The sequence below is a fragment of the Hyaena hyaena genome, unplaced genomic scaffold (genome assembly GCF_003009895.1).
Source record: "Hyaena hyaena isolate Hyena2069 unplaced genomic scaffold, ASM300989v1 scaffold_1438, whole genome shotgun sequence".
NCBI classification, from domain to species: Eukaryota; Metazoa; Chordata; class Mammalia; order Carnivora; family Hyaenidae; genus Hyaena; species Hyaena hyaena.
In genome coordinates, this window is record NW_024082061.1 from 287,768 (window position 1) to 307,714 (window position 19,947).

The 19,947-nt window shown below is 53.3% G+C and overlaps 4 protein-coding genes across 5 annotated transcripts; 3 read left to right on the forward strand and 1 right to left on the reverse strand.

The window, feature by feature from the left end:
- The first annotated feature begins 32 nt into the window (after positions 1–32).
- On the forward strand, positions 33–4,234 carry AP4M1 (adaptor related protein complex 4 subunit mu 1). The gene is made up of 15 exons (XM_039223719.1): positions 33–238; positions 340–428; positions 752–858; positions 938–1,034; positions 1,165–1,275; positions 1,355–1,435; positions 1,619–1,681; positions 1,786–1,852; positions 2,290–2,343; positions 2,483–2,589; positions 2,687–2,781; positions 3,056–3,100; positions 3,343–3,393; positions 3,527–3,638; positions 3,778–4,234. The coding sequence occupies exons 1-15, from the start codon at positions 181–183 to the stop codon at positions 4,000–4,002; spliced, it is 1,362 nt and encodes a 453-aa protein (XP_039079650.1). The 5' UTR covers positions 33–180; the 3' UTR covers positions 4,003–4,234.
- On the reverse strand, positions 4,171–13,081 carry TAF6 (TATA-box binding protein associated factor 6). 2 transcript variants are annotated; one of them, XM_039223718.1, is made up of 15 exons: positions 12,978–13,081; positions 8,976–9,191; positions 8,788–8,874; positions 8,487–8,640; positions 8,237–8,293; positions 8,008–8,127; positions 7,437–7,582; positions 7,237–7,314; positions 7,026–7,127; positions 6,739–6,921; positions 6,409–6,483; positions 6,159–6,284; positions 5,468–5,641; positions 4,996–5,193; positions 4,171–4,752 (listed from the first exon to the last, which is right to left on the reverse strand). In XM_039223718.1, the coding sequence occupies exons 2-15, from the start codon at positions 9,129–9,131 to the stop codon at positions 4,372–4,374; spliced, it is 2,037 nt and encodes a 678-aa protein (XP_039079649.1). In that variant the 5' UTR covers positions 9,132–9,191; positions 12,978–13,081; the 3' UTR covers positions 4,171–4,371. The 2 variants fall into 2 exon arrangements, with proteins under 2 accessions (XP_039079649.1, XP_039079648.1); XM_039223717.1 differs by lacking the exon at positions 12,978–13,081 and adding an exon at positions 12,873–12,968.
- Positions 13,082–13,276: 195 nt separating this feature from the next.
- On the forward strand, positions 13,277–17,090 carry CNPY4 (canopy FGF signaling regulator 4). The gene is made up of 6 exons (XM_039223721.1): positions 13,277–13,534; positions 15,408–15,534; positions 15,632–15,728; positions 15,974–16,096; positions 16,605–16,722; positions 16,816–17,090. Exons 1-6 carry the CDS (start codon positions 13,420–13,422, stop codon positions 16,974–16,976), a joined length of 741 nt encoding a protein of 246 aa, XP_039079652.1. The 5' UTR covers positions 13,277–13,419; the 3' UTR covers positions 16,977–17,090.
- Positions 17,091–17,711: 621 nt separating this feature from the next.
- On the forward strand, positions 17,712–19,346 carry MBLAC1 (metallo-beta-lactamase domain containing 1). The gene has a single exon (XM_039223720.1). The coding sequence runs from the start codon at positions 18,362–18,364 to the stop codon at positions 19,112–19,114; it is 753 nt and encodes a 250-aa protein (XP_039079651.1). The 5' UTR covers positions 17,712–18,361; the 3' UTR covers positions 19,115–19,346.
- Positions 19,347–19,947: the final 601 nt, after the last annotated feature.

A 19,947-nucleotide genomic window follows, 5' to 3' on the forward strand; every position in this document is an offset into this window, starting at 1 on the left:
AGAAGCGGCGCGGGCAATGGGAAGGAAAGGCGGGGCGGACACCAGTTTCCCGCGGTCTGAGGTGGCGCGGGCGGAGAATTGCTCTTAAAGGGCCAGCGTACGCGCGTCCTTTTGTTCCGGAGCCGCAGGGCGGGGCAGGCCCAACTTTCGCTGTCTCCTTGCCTACTCTCCAGAACCGCCATGATCTCCCAGTTCTTCATTCTTTCCTCCAAAGGGGACCCGCTCATCTACAAGGATTGTATCCTTGACCTGCGGGGCGGGAAGGGGACCCTGGGTGGGAGTGGTGCCCCAGGGCCAGCCTGTGTCGCCGGCTCCTTAGCTGTCCTTCCACCGGGTCAGTCCGCGGGGACAGTGGCGGTCGGGATGTGGCTGAGCTCTTCTACCGGAAGCTGACGGGACTGCCCGGAGATGAGTCCCCGGTTGTCATGGTAACCAGTGGCGGGGAGTGGGGGATGCGCCTGGCGGGCGTGAGGTAGGTAGGGAGGGCGCCTCCTTCCACCCAGGGCTGTTTCCCTGAGAGCTTCTGCCTGGGGGTACGTCATGCCAGACAATGTGAACGCCAAGTTTATTAAGAGCTCTCCATGCACCAGGCACAGGCTCCTCTCGCGTCCCAATTTCCCGCAACTCCAGGGTAGGTACTAACACCTCCCCTGACTTGTTTCCCAAGGGCCCCAAGGCACACTGATAGTAAGTCTCTTGGGCCCTTAATCACAGCTCTCTTCCTAATGCTTCTTCCCCGCCTCTGCCTCAGCACCACGATGACCGTCATTTTATTCACATCAGACGCAGCGGCCTCTATTTGGTGGCAACAACTTTAGAAAACATTTCTCCCTTCAGCCTCCTAGAGCTGCTCTCCCGGTGAGGAAGGCAGGGCTGGGCACCTGGGCGCGGGGATGTGACAGGACGGGGATATGCACACTCAGGCCTATTTTCTCAGGTTGGCCACTCTCCTGGGCGATTACTGTGGCTCCTTGGGCGAAGGGACCATATCCCGCAATGTGGCTCTTGTCTACGAGCTCCTGGATGAAGTGCTGGTGAGAACCAAGCATCTCCCTCACTGCACCCCAGTCCCTGCAAATATGTACTGAGTGGGAGCCTAAGTCCATTCATTTTCACCCCTTCCCTTCACTGACCACCCACAGGCTGTCCTTCCTCTGCCCACAGGACTATGGCTATGTGCAAACCACATCCACAGAGATGCTAAGGAATTTCATCCAGACAGAGGCTGTGGTCAGCAAGCCCTTCAGCCTCTTTGACCTCAGCAGTGTTGGCTTGGTCAGTCGAGGGAAAGAGGACGATGAGGGGTGGTGGGTAGTGTCAAACCTGAAGGTTCCTTGCTTTGGGTGCTTTACAGTTTGGGGCTGAGACACAGCAGAGCAAAGTGGCCCCCAGCAGTGCAGCCAGCCGCCCTGTCCTGTCCAGCCGCTCTGACCAGGTGAGATGCATTCAGAGACCCTGATTTTTTTTCTGGAATGCCAGAGAGCAAGATCCTGGTGTTCCGGGACATGGACAATCCCTTCCCTACCCTGTGTCCCCACCCCAGGGTCCTAGCTTCCACTGGCCTGTCCTTTCTGCCTGTGCCAGGCCGCTTAGCCTCCAAATCCCCTGTCTTCTTCAGAGCCAAAAGAATGAAGTGTTTTTGGACGTGGTCGAGAGGCTGTCTGTGCTGATAGCATCTAACGTGAGTTTGGGCCCCCAGCTCTGGGACCGAGGACAGATGGCTCTTGGGAAACGTATGGGGTTGGGGAGGGGTGTCACCTTCAGGTATCTCTCTGCTGTTCATAGGGCTCGCTGCTGAAGGTAGATGTGCAGGGAGAGATCCGGCTCAAGAGCTTTCTTCCCAGTGGCTCTGGTGAGAAATCTGCAGGCTTGGCCCAGGATGGGGTTTGGGACGGGCTCCTTGGTGGGTGTGTGAATGTTGGTATTTGGTGGTCTTTTTTTTTTTTTTCTTTTTTCTTTATTTTTCTTAGTTTACTGTCAAGTTGGTTTCCATATAACACCCAGTGCTCATGCCCATCACCCCCTTTATCCTTTCCCCCACCCCCATCAGCCCTCAGTTTGTTTTCGGCATTCAAGAATCTCTCATGGTTTGCCTCCTTCCTCTCCCCCACTATTTTTCCCCTTCTCCCCCATGGTCCTCCGTCAAGTTCCTCCTAATCCTCCTATACGTGCAAACATATGGTATCTGTCCTTCTCTGCCTGACTTATTTCACTCTGCATAACACCCTCAAGTTCCAACCACATTGCTATAAATATGGTGGCCTTTTCTGATATTCTTTTCTATGACAGAGATGCGCATCGGCCTGACAGAAGAGTTTTGTGTGGGGAAGTCAGAACTGAGAGGTGAGAAGAAAATGGGTTCTTCTCTCCTAAGTACAGGTCACCACCAAAAGTTCTGTGGATCAGAGATGGGTTCTCCCCCAGCTACCACCTTGCTGCTCTTCTCACCCACGATGTGGTAACCCACTTTCCTTCCCTCCAGGTTACGGCCCAGGAATCCGGGTGGACGAGGTCTCATTTCATAGCTCGGTGCTTCTGGAGGAGTTTGAGTCTCATCGAATTCTCCGCTTGCAGCCCCCTCAGGGCGAGGTCAGGATCGGGCTGGCCTAGCACGTCCGCTGTGGGAAAGGGAGGCAAGTTCAGGTGTGAGGAGACCAAACTGACCTCCATTCCTATCTGGTTTCAGCTGACTGTGATGCGGTACCAACTCTCAGACGACCTCCCCTCCCCACTCCCCTTCCGGCTCTTTCCCTCTGTGCAGTGGGACCGAGGCTCAGGCAGGTGAGACCATTTTTCTCTTCTAGAACTTTTCTGGAATCCAAGCCAATGCATATATGTTCCCAAAGCACATTGTGAAGGGGGAGTGGTAATAGGGCACAAGTCAGAAAAGGACACCCTCCCCCCACATGGACTCAGCCCTTAGTTGAGTTGGGCTGGATTTCATCCCTTCTCTCTCCTGCCTGGGGCACAATGGACCTATGCAGCAGCCCCGCATGGAGGCCCCGGGTGGGGATGGTGAGAGGCTAGTGAGTAAGAGAACCGTCTTTTCACCCAGGCTCCAGGTTTACCTGAAGTTACGGTGCGACCTACCCCCAAAGAGGTACGAGTCAGGGGTTTCCCAGGCCTGGTTCAGGGTTGTGGGGCAGGACACAGGGCCAAAATACCTGTTGTTTTCCCCTTCGGATGTGTCCACTGGCTTCGGAATCCTGCCAGTTAGTTGCAGGAAGGCTGGGCAGGGGAACGGGGGTAGCACTTGCACTGATCCTTACTCATGGCGTTAACGAAGAGGGAGGACAAGTCACTGCCTTCCCGGAGCTTACCCTGTTCCTCTCTTCTTGGCAGCCAGGCTCTCAACGTCAGGCTGCACCTTCCCCTGCCGCGAGGGGTGATCAGGTTAGCGTTGGGGCCACAGGGCCTGGGAGGTTTTGCCAGCTTCCCTGGGCGACAGGGTGGCGGTGGGGGGGGTGGGACCCGCCTGCCCCAGGAAGGCAGGCTGACTGCAGTGCCTCTGGTCTCCAAACTCCAGCCTGTCTCAGGAGCTGAGCGGCCCCGAACAGAAGGCAGAGCTCGGGGACGGAGCCCTCCACTGGGACCTGCCTCGGGTGCAAGGCGGCTCCCAGCTGTCAGGCCTTTTCCAGGTATGAGCTGCCAAGTCCCTGAGACCCTCTCTTCCAGCTGCATGTGTAGCCCCAGCCACCCCCCTCATGCACCGGACCTGGCCCCCCTACCCTCCCTCCTCTGCCCTCAGCACCCTTTCCCGGCCTCTGTCCCTTACAGATGGATGTTCCAGGCCTCCCTGGGCCTCCTGGCCAAGGACCCTCCACCGCAACCCCTCCACTGGGGCTGGGCCCCGCCAGCCTCTCTTTTGAACTTCCCCGGCACACGTGCTCCGGCCTCCAGGTTCGCTTCCTCAGGCTCTCGTTCAGACCCTGTGGCAACACCAACCCCCACAAGTGGGTGCGACACCTGAGTCACAGTGATGCCTATGTCATTCGGATCTGAGGCTCCCCAGCAAAATTTATGGAGCCAGAGAAGGACGATACTGTCTTTTCCACCCTTCCAGCCCGTGGTCATGGACCTGGCTTAAGAGTCCTGAGAGTCCAGGGGAGCAATCCTGGTTGACACGATTGACCTTCCCGTGGTCCCTGACACAGGAAGGACTGAGGTGGATCAGAATTTATAAATCAAACTTTTATTCTGAGGAACAGGCTATACAATATCTAAAAAAAAGTAACATGGAGAAAGCAAACTATTACTTCCTTCCACCCAGCGTGTGTGTGTGTGTGTGTGTGTGTGTGTGTGTGTGTGTGAGAGAGAGAGAGAGAGACAAGAGAGAATCAGGGAGGGAAGGTTGGCAGTTGTGTGACAGCATTAAGGCGCAGGCTGAGGGGAGCCAGACCCAGGGGGCTGGGAGCCATTAGCTTTTGGAGTCCCTGGAGCTGGAGGGGGGCTATCTCCAGCTTCCTGTTTTCCCCCACAGAGGGCACTGCCCCCAAGCGGGGAAGGGGCTGAGGATGGGGCAGGAGCTGGAGAAGGATGGGAGGTGGGGCCTCCTTTGCCCTCCCCTGTAGGGGGAAGAGAGACCACGATGTACTTCTGGACACTGCCGGGACCAGAGGGAGCAGTGCTGGGGGGTGCGGTGGTGGCGGTGGAGACCAGCTTCACGATGGGCTGCACGCTGGGGACCGTGGTGGTGACGGGAGAGGTAGTGGTGGAGCCTGAGCCAGGGGCTGAGGTGCTGAGGGACAGGACCTGGGGGGAGAAAGGAAATAAGCTGCCTGGGGGAGAAGTCACCTGCTCCAGCAGAAGAGTTGATGATTTGTTCCTGTACTCAGGATGAGCAGCTATGCCTCACGGGCCTCAGTAAAGCACTCCTCTCTGCTCCTGTCTTTAGGTCCAGGGGGGACCGGACTCTCCTCTGGGGCCCCCATGGTACTTGGGAGGTAACCCTGGTCATGCTCCCTACCCTCTGTGGTCCCACCTGGCTCCCAGTACCTGTTGGGTGGATGAGGCGCTGGAGGATGAGGACATTACAATAAACTTGGTTGGAGGAGGGGAAGGCTGAGGCGGGGCAGCAGCTCGCGCAGACACCAAGGTCTGCACAGGCAGTGCGATGGAGCCAGGGACTTTCAGCAAGCCAGGTGTCCGAGGGCCAGGCTGAGGGGCCTGGGAGAGGGTCAGCGTGGGCCGGGGCTGCATGAAGAGGAGGCAAGAAGGAAATGTGAAAGTCCATGAAACGGAGGAGCACCTACTGCTGCTCCGCAGCACGTCTCACTGGTGTTGGGGAATCATCCACGAAGGGGGCTCAGACTCCCCCAAGAGTCTCACTCAGAGGGTGCAGTGTTTTACAAAAGCAAGCTCACATCTGTGAGTCCCCACCCTGAAGGGAACCATGGCCCTGTCCCCACTGCCTGCCCCCTTCCCACATGTTTCTTCACCAGACACCTCTTCCCCCCGAGTCCCTGACCTGAGTGATGGTCAGGGTGGTCCTGTTGACCTGCTGAGCCTGCAGAGCAGCCTGGGCCCGGGCCTTGACAACATGGGAGCAGAGGAGGGGCCCGAGGGACCCAAATTCTGCCCGATAGGCATCTTGATTGTCAGGTGGCAGGCGCAGCTTTGCCAGAACAGGGGCACAGTGTTTCTGCAGAGAGAAAGCAAAGAAAAGCCGGGTAGGTGGAGGGCTGGGACTCTCAGGAAGGGACAAGGAAAGGGTGAGGAAGGAAACTGCCTATTATTTCAGTCTGTTGTGTTGCAGGCCAGCTGCTGGGCTGGCAGTATGTGTGAGGAACACCGGTTTTTCTTCAGAAGGAACCCCAGGCAGCACCAGTGTAGATGAGGAACTTGCTGAAACACTTGTGATTTCTAAGGGGTGGTTGGTCCACAAGGGATGCCCTGCATGGAATGCAGCACAGTGATGGGGAAGCCTCGGGGGCGGCCCAGTCTAGGCGGGTTCACAGGGTATCAGTTATGGTCTCTTACTTCTCACTTAACCTCTCGCCTTTGTCTCTCCATCTGCACAACAGTATTGGAACATATGAGGCAAAGATGCAATGAGTGAATAAAAAGACAACTGCTGTTTACTGAACGTTGGGCCTGTGTGTTGGGGGAGGGGTGGTGGGAAGGAGTCGGGGGAGGGCAGTGATGGGGGCTCTAGTCACCAGGAGGAGGCTCTGCACATGGTCAGCTCCAATGCGGTCAATGTTGCTCAGCACCGGGCCATCCAGGACACCGCGGATCCGCTCCCCTTCCTGCTGCAGTCGTGGCAGAATCAGAGTCTTAATCACCTGTTGGAAAGGAAGGGGACGGGCCAGAGCCCTCGGGTCACCACAGATCTCATAGGTGGGGCCCCTGCCCACTAGGACCCATGACGCCTCCTTTCTGGCAGTGTTCCCCGCGCCAGGGTCTCACATCGTGTCCGAGCTCCGCAAGGCCGGCGATGGAGCCATAACGCGTGGTCCATGGAGTCTTCTCGTCCACCCAGCTCTGTAAGGGGAAGGCAGATACACCGGGGAAAAGGGCCTGAGAGGCTTTGTTAAGGAACAAACACACTTCTGTTGTGGATCATTTCGACACTAACAGATGTGGCTCAGGTTCCAGTCCCTGTCCCTGTCCCCCATCTTTCCACTGTCACTTCCTCTAGCCACACTGACCTACCTCTGGTGTGGGTGAAGCTCTTTGTCCTGGATGCCACCCTGGGATGGAGATGCGAGACCATCTGCACTCCTCCTCCTCACTCACCTTGGTAAAGGTCTTGGTGATCCGGGACTGGATGTTGTTAGTGGTAGTGCTGAAATGCTTGCAGATCTGGGCCACGAGACGGGCAGCAAAGTCCCGGAGGGCCCAGTGATTGTCCACATCTGGCCGTAAGCACAGCTGTCTGCTCACAATACATGTCATCACAGCTGGAATCAACTCATGGACCTAAGAGAGAAGTGGCGAGTTGCCAATTCTGATGAATGGCTTCCTGTCGGTGGCAACAGGGTGCCCAACCCTGGGCTGAAAGGTGGGTAGGCAGGGCTGCTCACGTATTTTTCTAGATACAGTGTGGGGTTGTCCATCAGTGCCTTCACCATGCGCATCAGGTAGATGAGCAGGGCCAGGTTGTTCTGTACCACATTCACACGGACCTGCGGGAGGGGGAAGAGAGGGGGTAGTGAGACCGTCTGATGAGCTCCCCGGCTGCCTCCTCACCGCCCAGAACCTCATCCTGGGTCCTGGCCTTCTGCCTCCTCTCACCCCCTCTGAGATGAAGGTGCTGAATCGTGGCAGCATCTGATAGAGTCCTGGGTCCGTTGCAATGCTCTGCAGCGCCTCCTGTGGGTGGGCGGGAGGGAGCAAGTGAGGGGTGGGGGCAAGGGTGGAGACCAGGAGGGATTCCTGGAACTTCAAAGAGAAGGAATGCCCTGGGCAGGGAGGAGCAGGTCTGCAGGCCTCACCGCTCTCTTGGCCTCACAGGAGCCCACACAGGCTTCGGTGATCTCCTTGTAGTACAGCTGCTGCTCCACGGACAGCTCATGGATACTTCGGGGCTTCAGTCGCAAAGGGGCCCCCTCTAGCAGGGGTGGCGCCTTCTTCTCTTTCCCTGTGTGAATAGCCAAGACAGGTTTGAAAACAAAGGCTCCAGAAAAGGCCAAGGACCAGGCTCCTCTCAGGTTTCCTGATCCTTTTTTTTTTTTTTAATTTTTAAAAATTTATTTCTGAGAGAGAGAGAGACTGCATGAGTGGGGGAGGGTCAGAGAGAGAGACACACAGAATCTGAAACAGGCTCTAGGCTCTGAGCTAGATGTTAGTACAGAGCCCATGCAGGGCTCGAACCCACGAACCGTGAGATCACGACCTGAGCCAAAGCTAGACGCTTAACCAACTGAGCTACCCAGGCACCCCCATGGTTTCTTGATCCTTTCCAGGGCTCTCTGGCCACAGGTGTCACCCTCTGTCCTGCCCTCAGCCACCTCACAAACTGCCATCTGGCAGGAGCCCCAAGGGGCCTGGCCTAGCAGTACTGACCTTTGCCGTCAGCTGGAGCAGCCCCTTGACCTTTGCCTTTCAAAGGTCCATCTTCCTCCTGGCCTGGCTTTGCTGACTTCAGGGGTTCTGTGGCCTCAGCCTTCTGCTGCTCTTTGGGAGCTGGTGGGAAAGCCGTCACGGCAGGAGTGACAAGAGTGGCAGAGGATGTAAAGGAAGGAGAAGGGACATGAGATAGAGAGGGGCGGGTCCTGGGCACAGAGGAGGTTACCTGGGGGTGGGTTCTCAGGTATAGCTGGCTGGCAGCCTTCGATGCTCAGCCAATGAGCTGTGAAGAAAGAAGGTGTCAAGTTGTACAGCTGGACACGGACACTAGGAGTCACTCCACACTAGAATGTGCTTTCTGTCCTGTCCCCACTTCTTGCAACTCCCTAGCGATCTCATACTGAGGGCTTCTTCACTTGTGAGTCTCCTCAACTCCTTTCCCTCCTCCCTGACACCCTGCTCTCCCTGCCCCCAACCTTTGAGGCAGACGTCCAGGGGCACCCGGGGCAGAGGCGTATTGATGATGTCGCTCAGGTCAACCTCCTTCTCCTCATAGAAGTAAAGTTCCCGGCCCCCACCAGAGGCGAAACGAAAAGGAATGAACTCCTGGGCATGGAAGCCATAGAGTGGCTGGATCAGGAGAGAGACAGAGACACTGAGATGAGAAGGGAGCCTGAGGCGCCATGGCTGAAGGCAAATGCAGCGTCTGGGAGGATGAGTCTCACCACCTTACTCCCCACCAATCCCGCCAACCTCAGTCCCACGTGTCCCAATCACCTCGACATTCTTGAGCTTCAGTGCGTAGTCGATGTCACTAGTGGTGAGCTTCTGCCGCTTCCCCATGTGCATGAACTTCAAGGCATCCTGGGGGTAGAGAACAAACATCAGCTCAGGAGCTGGAGGAAGAAGGGGGTCTGTAAAGCATCCTTAATACAATGTACGGCCAGGCGGAGCAGTCGGGGTACCTGTGCGATCTCCTTGATGCGGTAGCTGACCTCATCCGTCAGCAGCTGGCAGGTCTCCTCCTGGATCTGGGCGATGCCCATGGACTCAGCCACCACCTTCATCGACTCCGAGGGCAGCACAGTATTGCTGAGCTTTAGCTTCTTCTCCTCAGCCATTCTGGAGCCTCTTTCTCCCTCCCCCAAAGAGTGATACCCTGGGGTGGAGAGATGGAGATCCTGGCAGGGGGATGGGTGGGCAGAAAAGATAAAAAAAGAAACGTGAGACCCAAAGAAGAGGGCTATTCGTTCAGGAAAGGCTACAACCAAAGACTGCTGAGATGTGAGGGAAGGAACTTGGGGGGTGGGGAGTCCTTCTGTCCATCTCTATGTGAATCAGCATTGGCTGTAAAAGAAGCAGGTAGCGATCTGATCCAGTTCAACAAAATGTACTGAGCTCCAATTCTGTGCCAGGTGCTGTTCAAGTGAGATAGACAAGAATGGATACGTCCTCAATTTAAACCCTGGCCCTAGATTACTTAGCTAGGTTATTTGGGCAAGTTACTTACATCCTCCCAGCTTTGGGTTTCTTCCCAATGTGGGGCTCAAACTCATGGCCCTGAGATCAAGACCTGAGCTGAGGGGTGCCTGGGTGGCTCAGTCAGTTGAGTATCCAACTCTTGATTTCCACTCAGATCATGATCTTACAGTTTGTGGATTGGGTGTGAAGCCTGCTTAAAATTCCTCTCTCCCTCTGCCCCTTCCACCTCTAGGTCTCCTCTTTCTCTCTCTCAAAATAAATAGATAAACTTAAAAAAAAAAAAAAAAAAAAAAAAAAAAAAAANGCATCTGGGTGGCTCGGCTGGTTAAGCATCTGACTCTTGATTTTAGCTCGGGTCATGACCTCATGACTTGTGGATTCAAGCCCTATGTAGGGCTCCATTCGGACAGTGTGGAGCCTGCTTGGAATTCTCTCTCTCTCCTTTCAAAATAAACTTAAAAAAAAAAAAAAAGTCAGATGCTTAACCATCTGAGCCACCCAGGTGCACCAATGGTCCCACATTCCCCTCATGCTGCCTGACAATCATACCACCCCTCAGTGCACTCAGTCCCCCTCTGTCCTACATGGCATGACCTCTCCTCTCTTTACTCCATTAGAAGGGACCTTCACAGACTCCCACCACATCAACCTAATAGCACTGGTACCCACAACTTCTGCCTTCCCGCCTGTTACCATAGAGAAGCTGTTCATGCCCCTCACCAACTCCAACACTGCTCCCATCTTCCTGCATCATGTTTTCAACCTACCTGGCCGGTGGTTCCCGTCAGCCTACTAAATGAATGCACTTATTTCTCCTTTCTCAAGAAAACAAGGCAGTGGTCTATCTCCATACAACAGACTAGGATTCAGCCTTAAAAAGGAAGGTGATTCTGACATGTGCTAGGACATGGGTGAACCTTGAGGACACAAGGGAGCCAGAAAAGGGCAGTGTTATGATTCCACTTTTATGAAGTTCTTAGTGGAGTCAAATTCATAGACTCAGCAGAATGGGGTTGCTGGGGCTAGGGGAGGAAGAATGGGGAGTTAGTATTAACAGAGCTTCAGTTTTACAACATGAAGAGCTCTGGAGATGGATGGTGTGACGCTTGTAGAACACTGTGAATGTATTTAATCCTGCTAAACTGTACACTTGAAATTGTTTCAGATGGTGAGCTTTATGTTATGTGTATTTCACCACAATTAAGAATTTTAAATGTTACTTTCAGGGCACCTGGGTGGCAGTAAAGTGTCCGACTTTGGCTCAGGTCATGATCTCATGGTTCTCAAGTTCGAGCCTGCGTTGGGCTCTGTGCTGACAACTCAGAGCCTAGATCTTGCTTTGGATTCTGTGTCTCCTCTCTCTGCCTTCTCCTGCTCATGCTCTCATTCTCTCTCTCAAAAATAAAATCATTAAAAAAATGTTACTTTCTTCATTCCACTTTCTCTAGAAGAGCCCTGTTTTTTGGCAACCAAACACCCTGAAAGAATTATCTGAACTGTTTCTACTTCCTCTCCTCACACCTACTCCAATCAGGCTTTTGACCCCACCAGGTCCCTGAAACTGCTCAAGTCGCCGATGACTCCACATTGTGGAACCCAAGGTCTACTCTCCGTCATCATTATACTTGATCTGCTGGCAGCATCTAGTATAGCTGGACCACTCCCTCCTGAAGATACTACTCCACGGCACACTACCTTCTCCTGGCTTCTTCCTACCACACTGGCCACCCCCACTCTCTCTCAAGTTTCCTTGACAAGTTCTTCCTCTTCTCATCTGCCTAATACTGGAGTGTCCTGGGCCGTCTTTAGTCTTCTTCTGTAACTACACTTAATTCCTTTGGTAATGTCAACTACCCTCAATTTTCAGTATTGCTTATAGGCTGATGATGGCCTAATTTATATCCCCAGTCCAGGGCATTCTTCCTAACACCAGCATTGTATATCAAACTGCCGACTTAAAATCTCTTCTACAACTGAACTCCTGATCTCTCCCTCCCCACCAGCTCTGGCCTTGTTTCCTTTATCTTCGTGGCAATGCCATCTATCTAGGTACTCACTCTTTATGTGAGCCCTCAAATCAAATCAGTTAGGTGATCCAACCTGACTCCTCCACTCCCACGGCATGCCCAAGTCACCACCATGTCTCGCCTGGCTAATTCCAATAGTCTCCTGATGAGGTTTCCTGCTTCTACCCTTGCTCCCCACATCTCTTCCCAACATAGCAGCCAGACTGATTCTGTCAAAATATAAATCAAATTGGGTCACTTCTTTGCTCAAAGCCTTGGAATGGCTCCCCATTTGTCCTACAGTAAAATCCAAAATCCTAATTATAGTCGATAAGGCCCTTCATAATTTGCTCTCACCCTAATCACATCTCTGATCTCAGTTTTCCTTCCTTCTTCTATCTTGATGCAGCCTGATTCTCCTCCTGCTGTTCAAACCTCACAGGCAAGCTCTTGCTTTATGGCCTTTGCTCTCTTCCTTCTGCCTCGATGCTCTTCCCCAGATGTTAGCTTGGCTGCCTATTCCCATCACCCTATTTAATACCACACTCCAGTCCCACTCTGCTCTTTTTCCCCCCATGGTATTTAACATCTGGTAATATATACTGTATCATTTATAATTATTTGTCACCAGCACATCTTCCCTTTCCGGACCCCACCATGTGTTGTGTTCACTGATGTATTCCAAGACTCCAGACTGGTGCCCGAGCCACTGTCCTCAGTAAATATTTGCTGAATAAATCAGTGAATTGTAAGGCTTAGAGATATAGTGTACAAGACACCACTATTCTCTCGATGAACAACATATAGGTCTAAGCTCGGAAACTGCTTTGTAGCCAAAAGCAGAATGGCTCGCTTCAAGTTAGTAAGACTAAGGTCAAAAGTGTTTAGGACTGACTGTAAGGTGGGTGTTGATGGGGGTGTGCTGGAGGGGTGAGCACAGTGGGGGGGAGGGGCGAAAGAGAATTTGGTCTCCGCCTCCACGGGTTTAAGTCGTATGTTCACGGAACACATTTATTCAACACATATTCTGTGCCTGGCGCCGGGTATACAAGACGCTGTCGTGTACCAGGTCACTGGTGAACTCTTAATAATCTTTTAATACCCTCCGTACCCTCTGCCAGTAAACGGCTCCCGAAACACGCTACGGCCTCAGGAGCCCCTCAGGTCAGTGGAGTTGGCAGGAAAGCTTCACAGAAGATGGTTAACATGAGCTAGACCTGGGTAGTGGCCTCCCCAGCAAGGAAGCAAGTCGAAGGTCCCCAGGCAATGGGTACAGCGCCAAAGAAGGCACTGAGAGCCCACCTCATCCCCCCAACATCCTCCAATGCAAACACACACGTACGGAGTCCCCTCGCGCACGGACACACAACCCACCGTCCTCCTCCCGGTTCCCAAATGGGCCTTCAAAGGGCCTCGTCTCGGGTAGCACTCAGACCCGTCCCCGCCAGCCGAACGCCCCACGCATTAAAAGTCTCTCACCGCCGCCAAAGCGCCTCTCACCCGGCGCTCGGCGCCATGTTCGCCCCGCCCCCTCCCGGGAACAGGTCCTGGCAGAGACGGAAAGCAAGTCACTGCCCCTTCCCCGAGCCGGAATGAGTCTCCTAGGCTCACGGCCTGAAGTGTTATAAAAAACGGGTTTCTCTATCTGCATGTAAAGAGCACACCGTCCGGCTGCAACTAACTTCAGTTTATTCCTTCACTACCCGACAACCAGGACTCCAGGAGACGCCACAAAACCGAGGCGGGACAGCCGGGAACGCATTGAGTCTCCACCTCCTTTCGGGCCAGGACTGCGCGTGCGCCTCGGACGCCAGGCTGGCTAGAAGTTCCCGCCGACCCGTCCTCGAAATTTAAAGGGCCCGCTGCTTTTACGAAGTTGGTTTGAAGGCAAGGGGTTGTTGGTTGTGGACGGCACTTTGTCATGGGACCTGTGCGGTTAGGAATGTTGCTTTTCATTTTGGCTGCGTACGGCGTTTGGGTTGGAACGTCGAAGGAGGAGGACGATGACACAGAACGCTTGCCCAGCAAATGCGAAGGTATCTAAAGGGAGTAGTCCCTATTCGGATCCCTCTGCCCATCTCCTTAGTCTGGACCGGACCAAATGGACCGTGATGGGTGGGTCACTCGATCTCTGTGATGACCTCAGGGAGATTCTGGTGGAGCTTGGCTGAAATTGAAGGGGGTCAAGGGAGGGAACGTAGAGCGCTACCCTATGGGACTACAATTCCCATAGGACATCCAGGAGAAGCCCGCTTTTACTTACTAGAGTAGCCCCAGTGATTTGTGGGAATTGTAGTTCAGAGACTGTGTCCAGGATCTCCCACTTTACTGAGCATCTAAAGTGTGTGTTTACCCCTTGCCACTAAACCTAAGTCTGTGGAGCCTGCGGGAGCTGGGAGCGAGGCTCATACCTTTTGGACATCCTCTGCTCCACCCTTACAGAGACGCTCTCAAATTACAGGCCCCACGCTCTCCTGGGGCGGGTTTGGAGATAAGTAAATAAGCCCTTGAAGCTCATAAAAGAGAGGAGGCCACAGAAGTGGAGGTTCCCCACACATGGGAGGCTTTGCAGAGGATGTGTACTTACGGATTTTACTGGGAGCAGCATCTTACATGGCTGCACTACAGCGGTGGGGTGCGGACACTTCAGACCTGGATCATTGAGTGCCCTGGTTTCCTAGTTTGTTGCCTTCCTGACTTTAATTTCCTCCTTGGATTCTTTTCCCCTTCACCTCACTTCACACTGAATTTCAGTGTCAGTATTCTGCATGACCTGGACCTAACCTCTCCTTCATTTGTGTCCTCTGCTCTTCTCCCCACACTTGTCACTTTTCTACACACAGACCTGGTCATGTCAGTCCTTGCTGTAACACCTCTGCAGGCCTCCTCCTGTGGTCAACATACGGCCATCTTTGGCACAGTCTCTTTATCTTATGGCCCTGACCTTTCTTACATTTTGGTACCTCAACTCCTTCAAAGTGCCCATGCTTCAGCACCCTGAACTTCTCACCTGTCACTGAGCCTGTCTCATCCTCTCTGCCTTAGCACTGTTTGTCCTTTTGCCTGGAATAGCCCTCTCCCTTCTGCATTTGGTTCTTCAAGGCCCAGTCCAGATAATTCCTTTGGAAGCCTTCTTCCTTTTCTGTCACCTCCCATTATATTGTTAAGTCTGTGGAGGGAAGGAGAGTATCTGTGTCTCCAAAGTCCTGGCGTAGTGCTTGGAACATTTTAGGCACTTTTGTTACCTGCCCTGTGTTTAGTTTGCTTGTCACTTCTGTATAGGCCACTCCCTTTCTTGGGACCCACCTCATGCTAGGCCAGGTGCTACTTGCTGGAAGACAGTGGTGAAACATATACAACCCTCATCCTTAAGGAAATTATAAGCTGGTAGGAAGTCAGTAAATGACCATTCAATGAATTCTGCATTTCCTAATGAGATTAAATTTCTTGTTAACCTCTAGTGTAGGGCCCATCACAGTGCACTGTCATTATTTTTTATTTGTCCCCAGCTGCATCAGCAATGTCTTGTGGATAGGAGTCATGGGTCTTATTGCTCTCTATATTGCTGTTGTGGGTATAGGAACTCAATAAATAACTGCAGATTAAAAGCAAACACTTATGCAGTGCTCACTATATGCCAGGCGTTATCTTAGGGGTTTTTGTAGATCGATTTATTTACATCACAACTCCCCTACGTAGGAGGGAGTTATATTATTATCTCCACTTTAGAGATGAAGAAGCCAAGGCACAGCAGAATTGTCACAGAGCTATTAAGTGGCTGAGTCAGGATTCTAACCCAGCCAGTCTGGCTCCACAGTCTACACGTGTAACCATCATGCTCTGCTGCTTTTGCTCATCTACTGAATGAGTTGCTGGTATATTTGTCTTTCACATCTTTTGGACATGTAGTGTGTAAGCTGCTGAGCCTGGAGCTACAGGAAAAGCTGAGTCGCACTGGCCGATCTCGAGAGGTGCTGGAGCTGGGGCAGGTGCTGGACACGGGCAAGAGGAAGAGACACGTCCCTTACAGTGTTTCGTGAGTTCTTTTTGGTGCTCCTCTCCTTCCAACCCCTGAGGGAGCCCTGGGAGCTCCTACAGCACCCAAGGAGTCTTTGTTTCCCCTCTTCCCATAGAGAGACAAGGCTGGAAGAGGCCTTGGAGAATTTGTGTGAGCGGATCCTGGATTACAGTGTTCATGCTGAGCGCAAGGGCTCACTGAGATACGCCAAGGTCAGACTCTTCCCTAGGGCAGCATCCCACTTTTATCCCACTTTTCAGAAACAACAATGGGTATCCCCTGGGACCATCTCCCTCCAGCTCTGGAGAGTGTGACCTCTCTATAGTTAAACTCCCTCATCTCACCCTCATGGAGCTCCACTCTTGAGTCTCTAGTAGTTGACAATGCTGATATGGCAGAGAGGGGAAGAAAGAAGTGGGACAGTGGGTTGGGCTGATCCCAGATTCCCATCTCTCAGGGTCAGAGTCAGACCATGGCAACACTGAAAGGCCTGGTGCAGAAGGGGGTGAAAGTGGATCTGGGGATCCCTCTGGAGCTGTGGGACGAGCCCAGCGTGGAAGTCACATTCCTCAAGAAGCAGGTAGGATGGGATAATGCACTGCCCAAGGCAATAAGAAGGGAACCTGAGGGGAGATCTAGATCCTAAGGAGGTCCACCTCTGAGCAGGGAGAAGGGGGTAGAGTGAGGACTCTGTCATTGATTAAAGTGGGCCCAGGAGCATATCAAGGAGTAATAATAGAGGCTAATAATATCTACCAACACTTACTGAGCACCTACTATGTGTCAGATTCAGGCCCCCATACTTTCCAGCTGCTGCCTCACAGCAACCTTATGTGGTAGGTATTTATTACCATTTCCCATTTTATAGGTAAGGAGCTGAGACATAGAGTTTAATAGCCTATTTGGCAGAATAGGTGCTAGTAAATGTCTGGTGAATGAATGAGGATCACACAGCGAGTAAGCAGAGTTTAGTCTCCTGACTGCCTGCCTCTCCAAGGTGGGGTGGGTAGAAAGGGAGTGAAGAGCAGAAAGGAGGATTTCCAAAGCCCAGCAGAGCAGAGCTCCTTCTGACCCTTCCGTTTGATCAGTGTGAGACGATGCTGGAGGAATTTGAAGATGTCGTGGGAGACTGGTACTTCCACCATCAGGAGCAGCCCCTACAGCATTTTCTCTGTGAAGGTCACGTGCTCCCCGCTGCTGAAACTGGTAAGTGTATGGGGCTGGCCCCTTTCCTGCCAGGCCACAACCTCCCCTACCCCCAGGACTAATATCCACATTGTTTTCTATCACCCAAACTAGCATGTCTACAGGAAACTTGGACAGGAAATGAAAAGACCACAGATGGGCAAGAGAAGACAGAAGAGGAGGAGGAAGATCAGGAGGCGGAGGAAGAAGAGGAAGAGCAGGAAGGGATGACTGACACACCAGGGCATCCCAAGCATGACCCAGAGGATCTTTGACCCTTGCCTTTGTTTGAGACCCCAGGAGGGGCAGGGGTCTTGGAGAAGAACCGTCTGAAGTCTGAGCAATCCCTGCCCCACATAAGGGTTTGTGAATATGTGCTAGTGATCCCACCCCAGAGCTTGTAGTTATTCTCTCCTATCTGGTCTCAGGCAGGATCCTGGTGGTACAGCATGGCATGGCTATGGGGACAAAGGTGGGAGCAGTAGGGGAAGGCCTGCCCCAACAGATGAGCCCTTTGCCTGCCATCTAGCCCTTAACTGTCAGGTGTGTGTGGTGACAGTATTGAAGGCTTTCCCCTTTAAATATCTCTACTTTAAATATCTCTACTACTCCCCACCCCACCCAGAGGTCAGTGAAGGCACTGGAAAAGTCACTTTGAAAAAGTGAAAAAGTGTGTGACTTTTTCTGTGTGAAAAAGTCACACAGAAAAGTCACTTTGCCCCCTCAGGGATCTGTTTTTAGACCCTTGCAAGGAAGAAGCCAGCGAGGACATCGTCTGCGACCTACACACACACACACTGCCTGCATCTAGGAGGCTACGGGCCAACAAACTTAACGCGAGGGAGACGCTGTATCAGAATGGGGCGATGTTGATAAGTTAGGTGGGGCAGATATTCGGTCTAACTTCACCGAGGGCCCACAATGGAATATCACAGGTGCCAAATTTTCTACATCGCTAGTAAATTTTTTTTTTTAAATTTTTAATTTAATTTTTTTTTTTAATTTAAATTTTTTAAAATAGCAGCCGGGCCTGTAGTTTCAAACAACTGACCTGCATACAACATAGCTGGCCGATATAGCAGCGCCCAGAGAATAAGGCCGTTGGTCGCCGTCTGTTAGAAGCTAGTAGTGCTTGGTAATTTGCAGTCCAGTCCAGTAACTTGCAAGGAGCCCCTCTAGGCGCCAGCGTGAGAAAAAGCAGCGTGTGGCAGTGCGTCTCGGCCACCGTACTGTGGGCTTACGGGAGCTCGGAGGGGACAAAATTCCTCACTCTTTTCCGAGGGCCCGTGTTCCCACGGAATGGGACAATAATTAAAAGAAGCGATGAAACTATGTCCAAGGCCGGGAGCGGCTCCGGTTAGAATAAGGGGAATAAAGAGGATATCCTTAGAGGGTTGATGGGTGGGGACCTACCGCATAGGAGCGCGGCGACGGTCGAAGACACTGAGGGACTGCCGGGCGAGCTCACGCTAAGGGAAAATTGGACGATACCATCTACGGGCCGGGGTTGGGGCGATACCACCTTAAGGGTGTGAGGGGGTGGCAAAGAACCAAGAACTGGAAGGTGCCACTCGGCGGAGGCAGGGCGCGTGTGGGAACCTGAAGGGACTAGACAGTATCCCACACCCCGCTTTCCTTCCCCAGTCGTCCATCTCTTGCCATGAGCGGTCTGGTGCGGACCGAGCCGCTGCTCGGGGAGCCGCCTCTGCTGGTGCGCGGCGACCCCTACTCGGTGGTGGTCCTGCTGCAGGGCTACGCGGAGCCCGAGGGGGTGGGCGACGTGGTGCGAGCAGACGGCTCCGTAACGTTGGTGCTACCCCACGCCTGGGGCTCGGTCTCCGGGCACCAAGAGTCCCCGCCCGAGGGCGGCGGAGCGAACACCGCCCTAGAGGAGGCAGCTCGCGGCCCCATCCTCGTGGACACCGGGGGCCCCTGGGCCCGGGAGACACTCCTGGCGGCCCTGGCGCGGCAGGGCGTGGCCCCCGGCGACGTGACTCTGGTGGTGGGCACCCACGGACACTCGGACCACATCGGGAACCTGGGGCTGTTTCCCGGGGCGGCTCTGCTGGTCTCGCACGACTTCTGCCTCCCCGGGGGCCGCTACCTCACCCACGGGCTAGGTGAGGAGCGGCCCCTGAGGCTGGGGCCGGGGCTCGAGGTGTGGGCCACGCCGGGCCATGGGGGCCAGAGGGACGTGAGCGTGGTGGTGGCGGGTACGGCCCTGGGCACCGTGGTGGTGGCCGGTGACGTGTTTGAACGCAGTGGAGACGAAGACTCCTGGCAAGCGCTGAGCGAAGACCCGGTGGCCCAGGAGCGGAGCCGAAAGAGGGTCCTAGGCACAGCGGACGTGGTTGTGCCTGGTCACGGAGCCCCCTTTAGGGTGGTCAGGGAAGCCCCTCAGCCAACGAACTGACGTCTAGACCAGAAGACCCAGTCAGCTGAGTCGGAGGAATCGGGGTGATCACTTACAGCTCTTGCAAGAAGCCGGTTTTCCAGCAAGGACAGTCACTGATATCACTTTCTGCAACGAAACTAGGACCAAGGACTGGCTCCGCTGTGTGCCACTTCTTTGGGCCTCCGTAAAATGGGAGAATGTTCTTGGGAGAGTCGTCCAAAATAAAAATAGAAAACTGCATGGAAAATCATACAGTCCTAACATAAATGTGAATGATTAATAGTGATAATCATAAAATTTGGTACTTAGCAGCACCAGCAGCAGGGGGACACTTGGGCCAATTGCTTATTTCTCATAAGATAGAGGTTTGCTGTGAAGGCGCAGGGCTTAGAAATAACACCTTAGTCATCTGACTTTCATCCATCTGTAAGGAATATTTAACATCTGCAATGTTGCAAGCACTGCCCTAGGTCATGGGGATGCAACAGTGAGCAACCTACACAAACTCCCTGTCCCTTATGGAGATTACATTCTAGAGAGAAAAACAATTAAACAACAATAACAGTAAACCAAATAATTACAGATTGTGCTTAGTGATATGAAAGAAAAGGAGGGCAAAAGGGGATAGAGTACCAAGATGGGAACATGGACTCTTTCATTTAAGGTGGTTAGGAAGAGCCTCTGAGGAGATGATGTTTGAACAGGGAACTGAATGAGAAGAAAGCCAACCATATGAGGATCTGGCAGTTGTGCATACCAGGCAGAGGAACAGCAGGTATAAATGTCCTGAGGCAGGACAGCTTGACCTGCTTGAGCAGCAAGACTTTGGGGTTAGATCGTAGAGTGCCAGG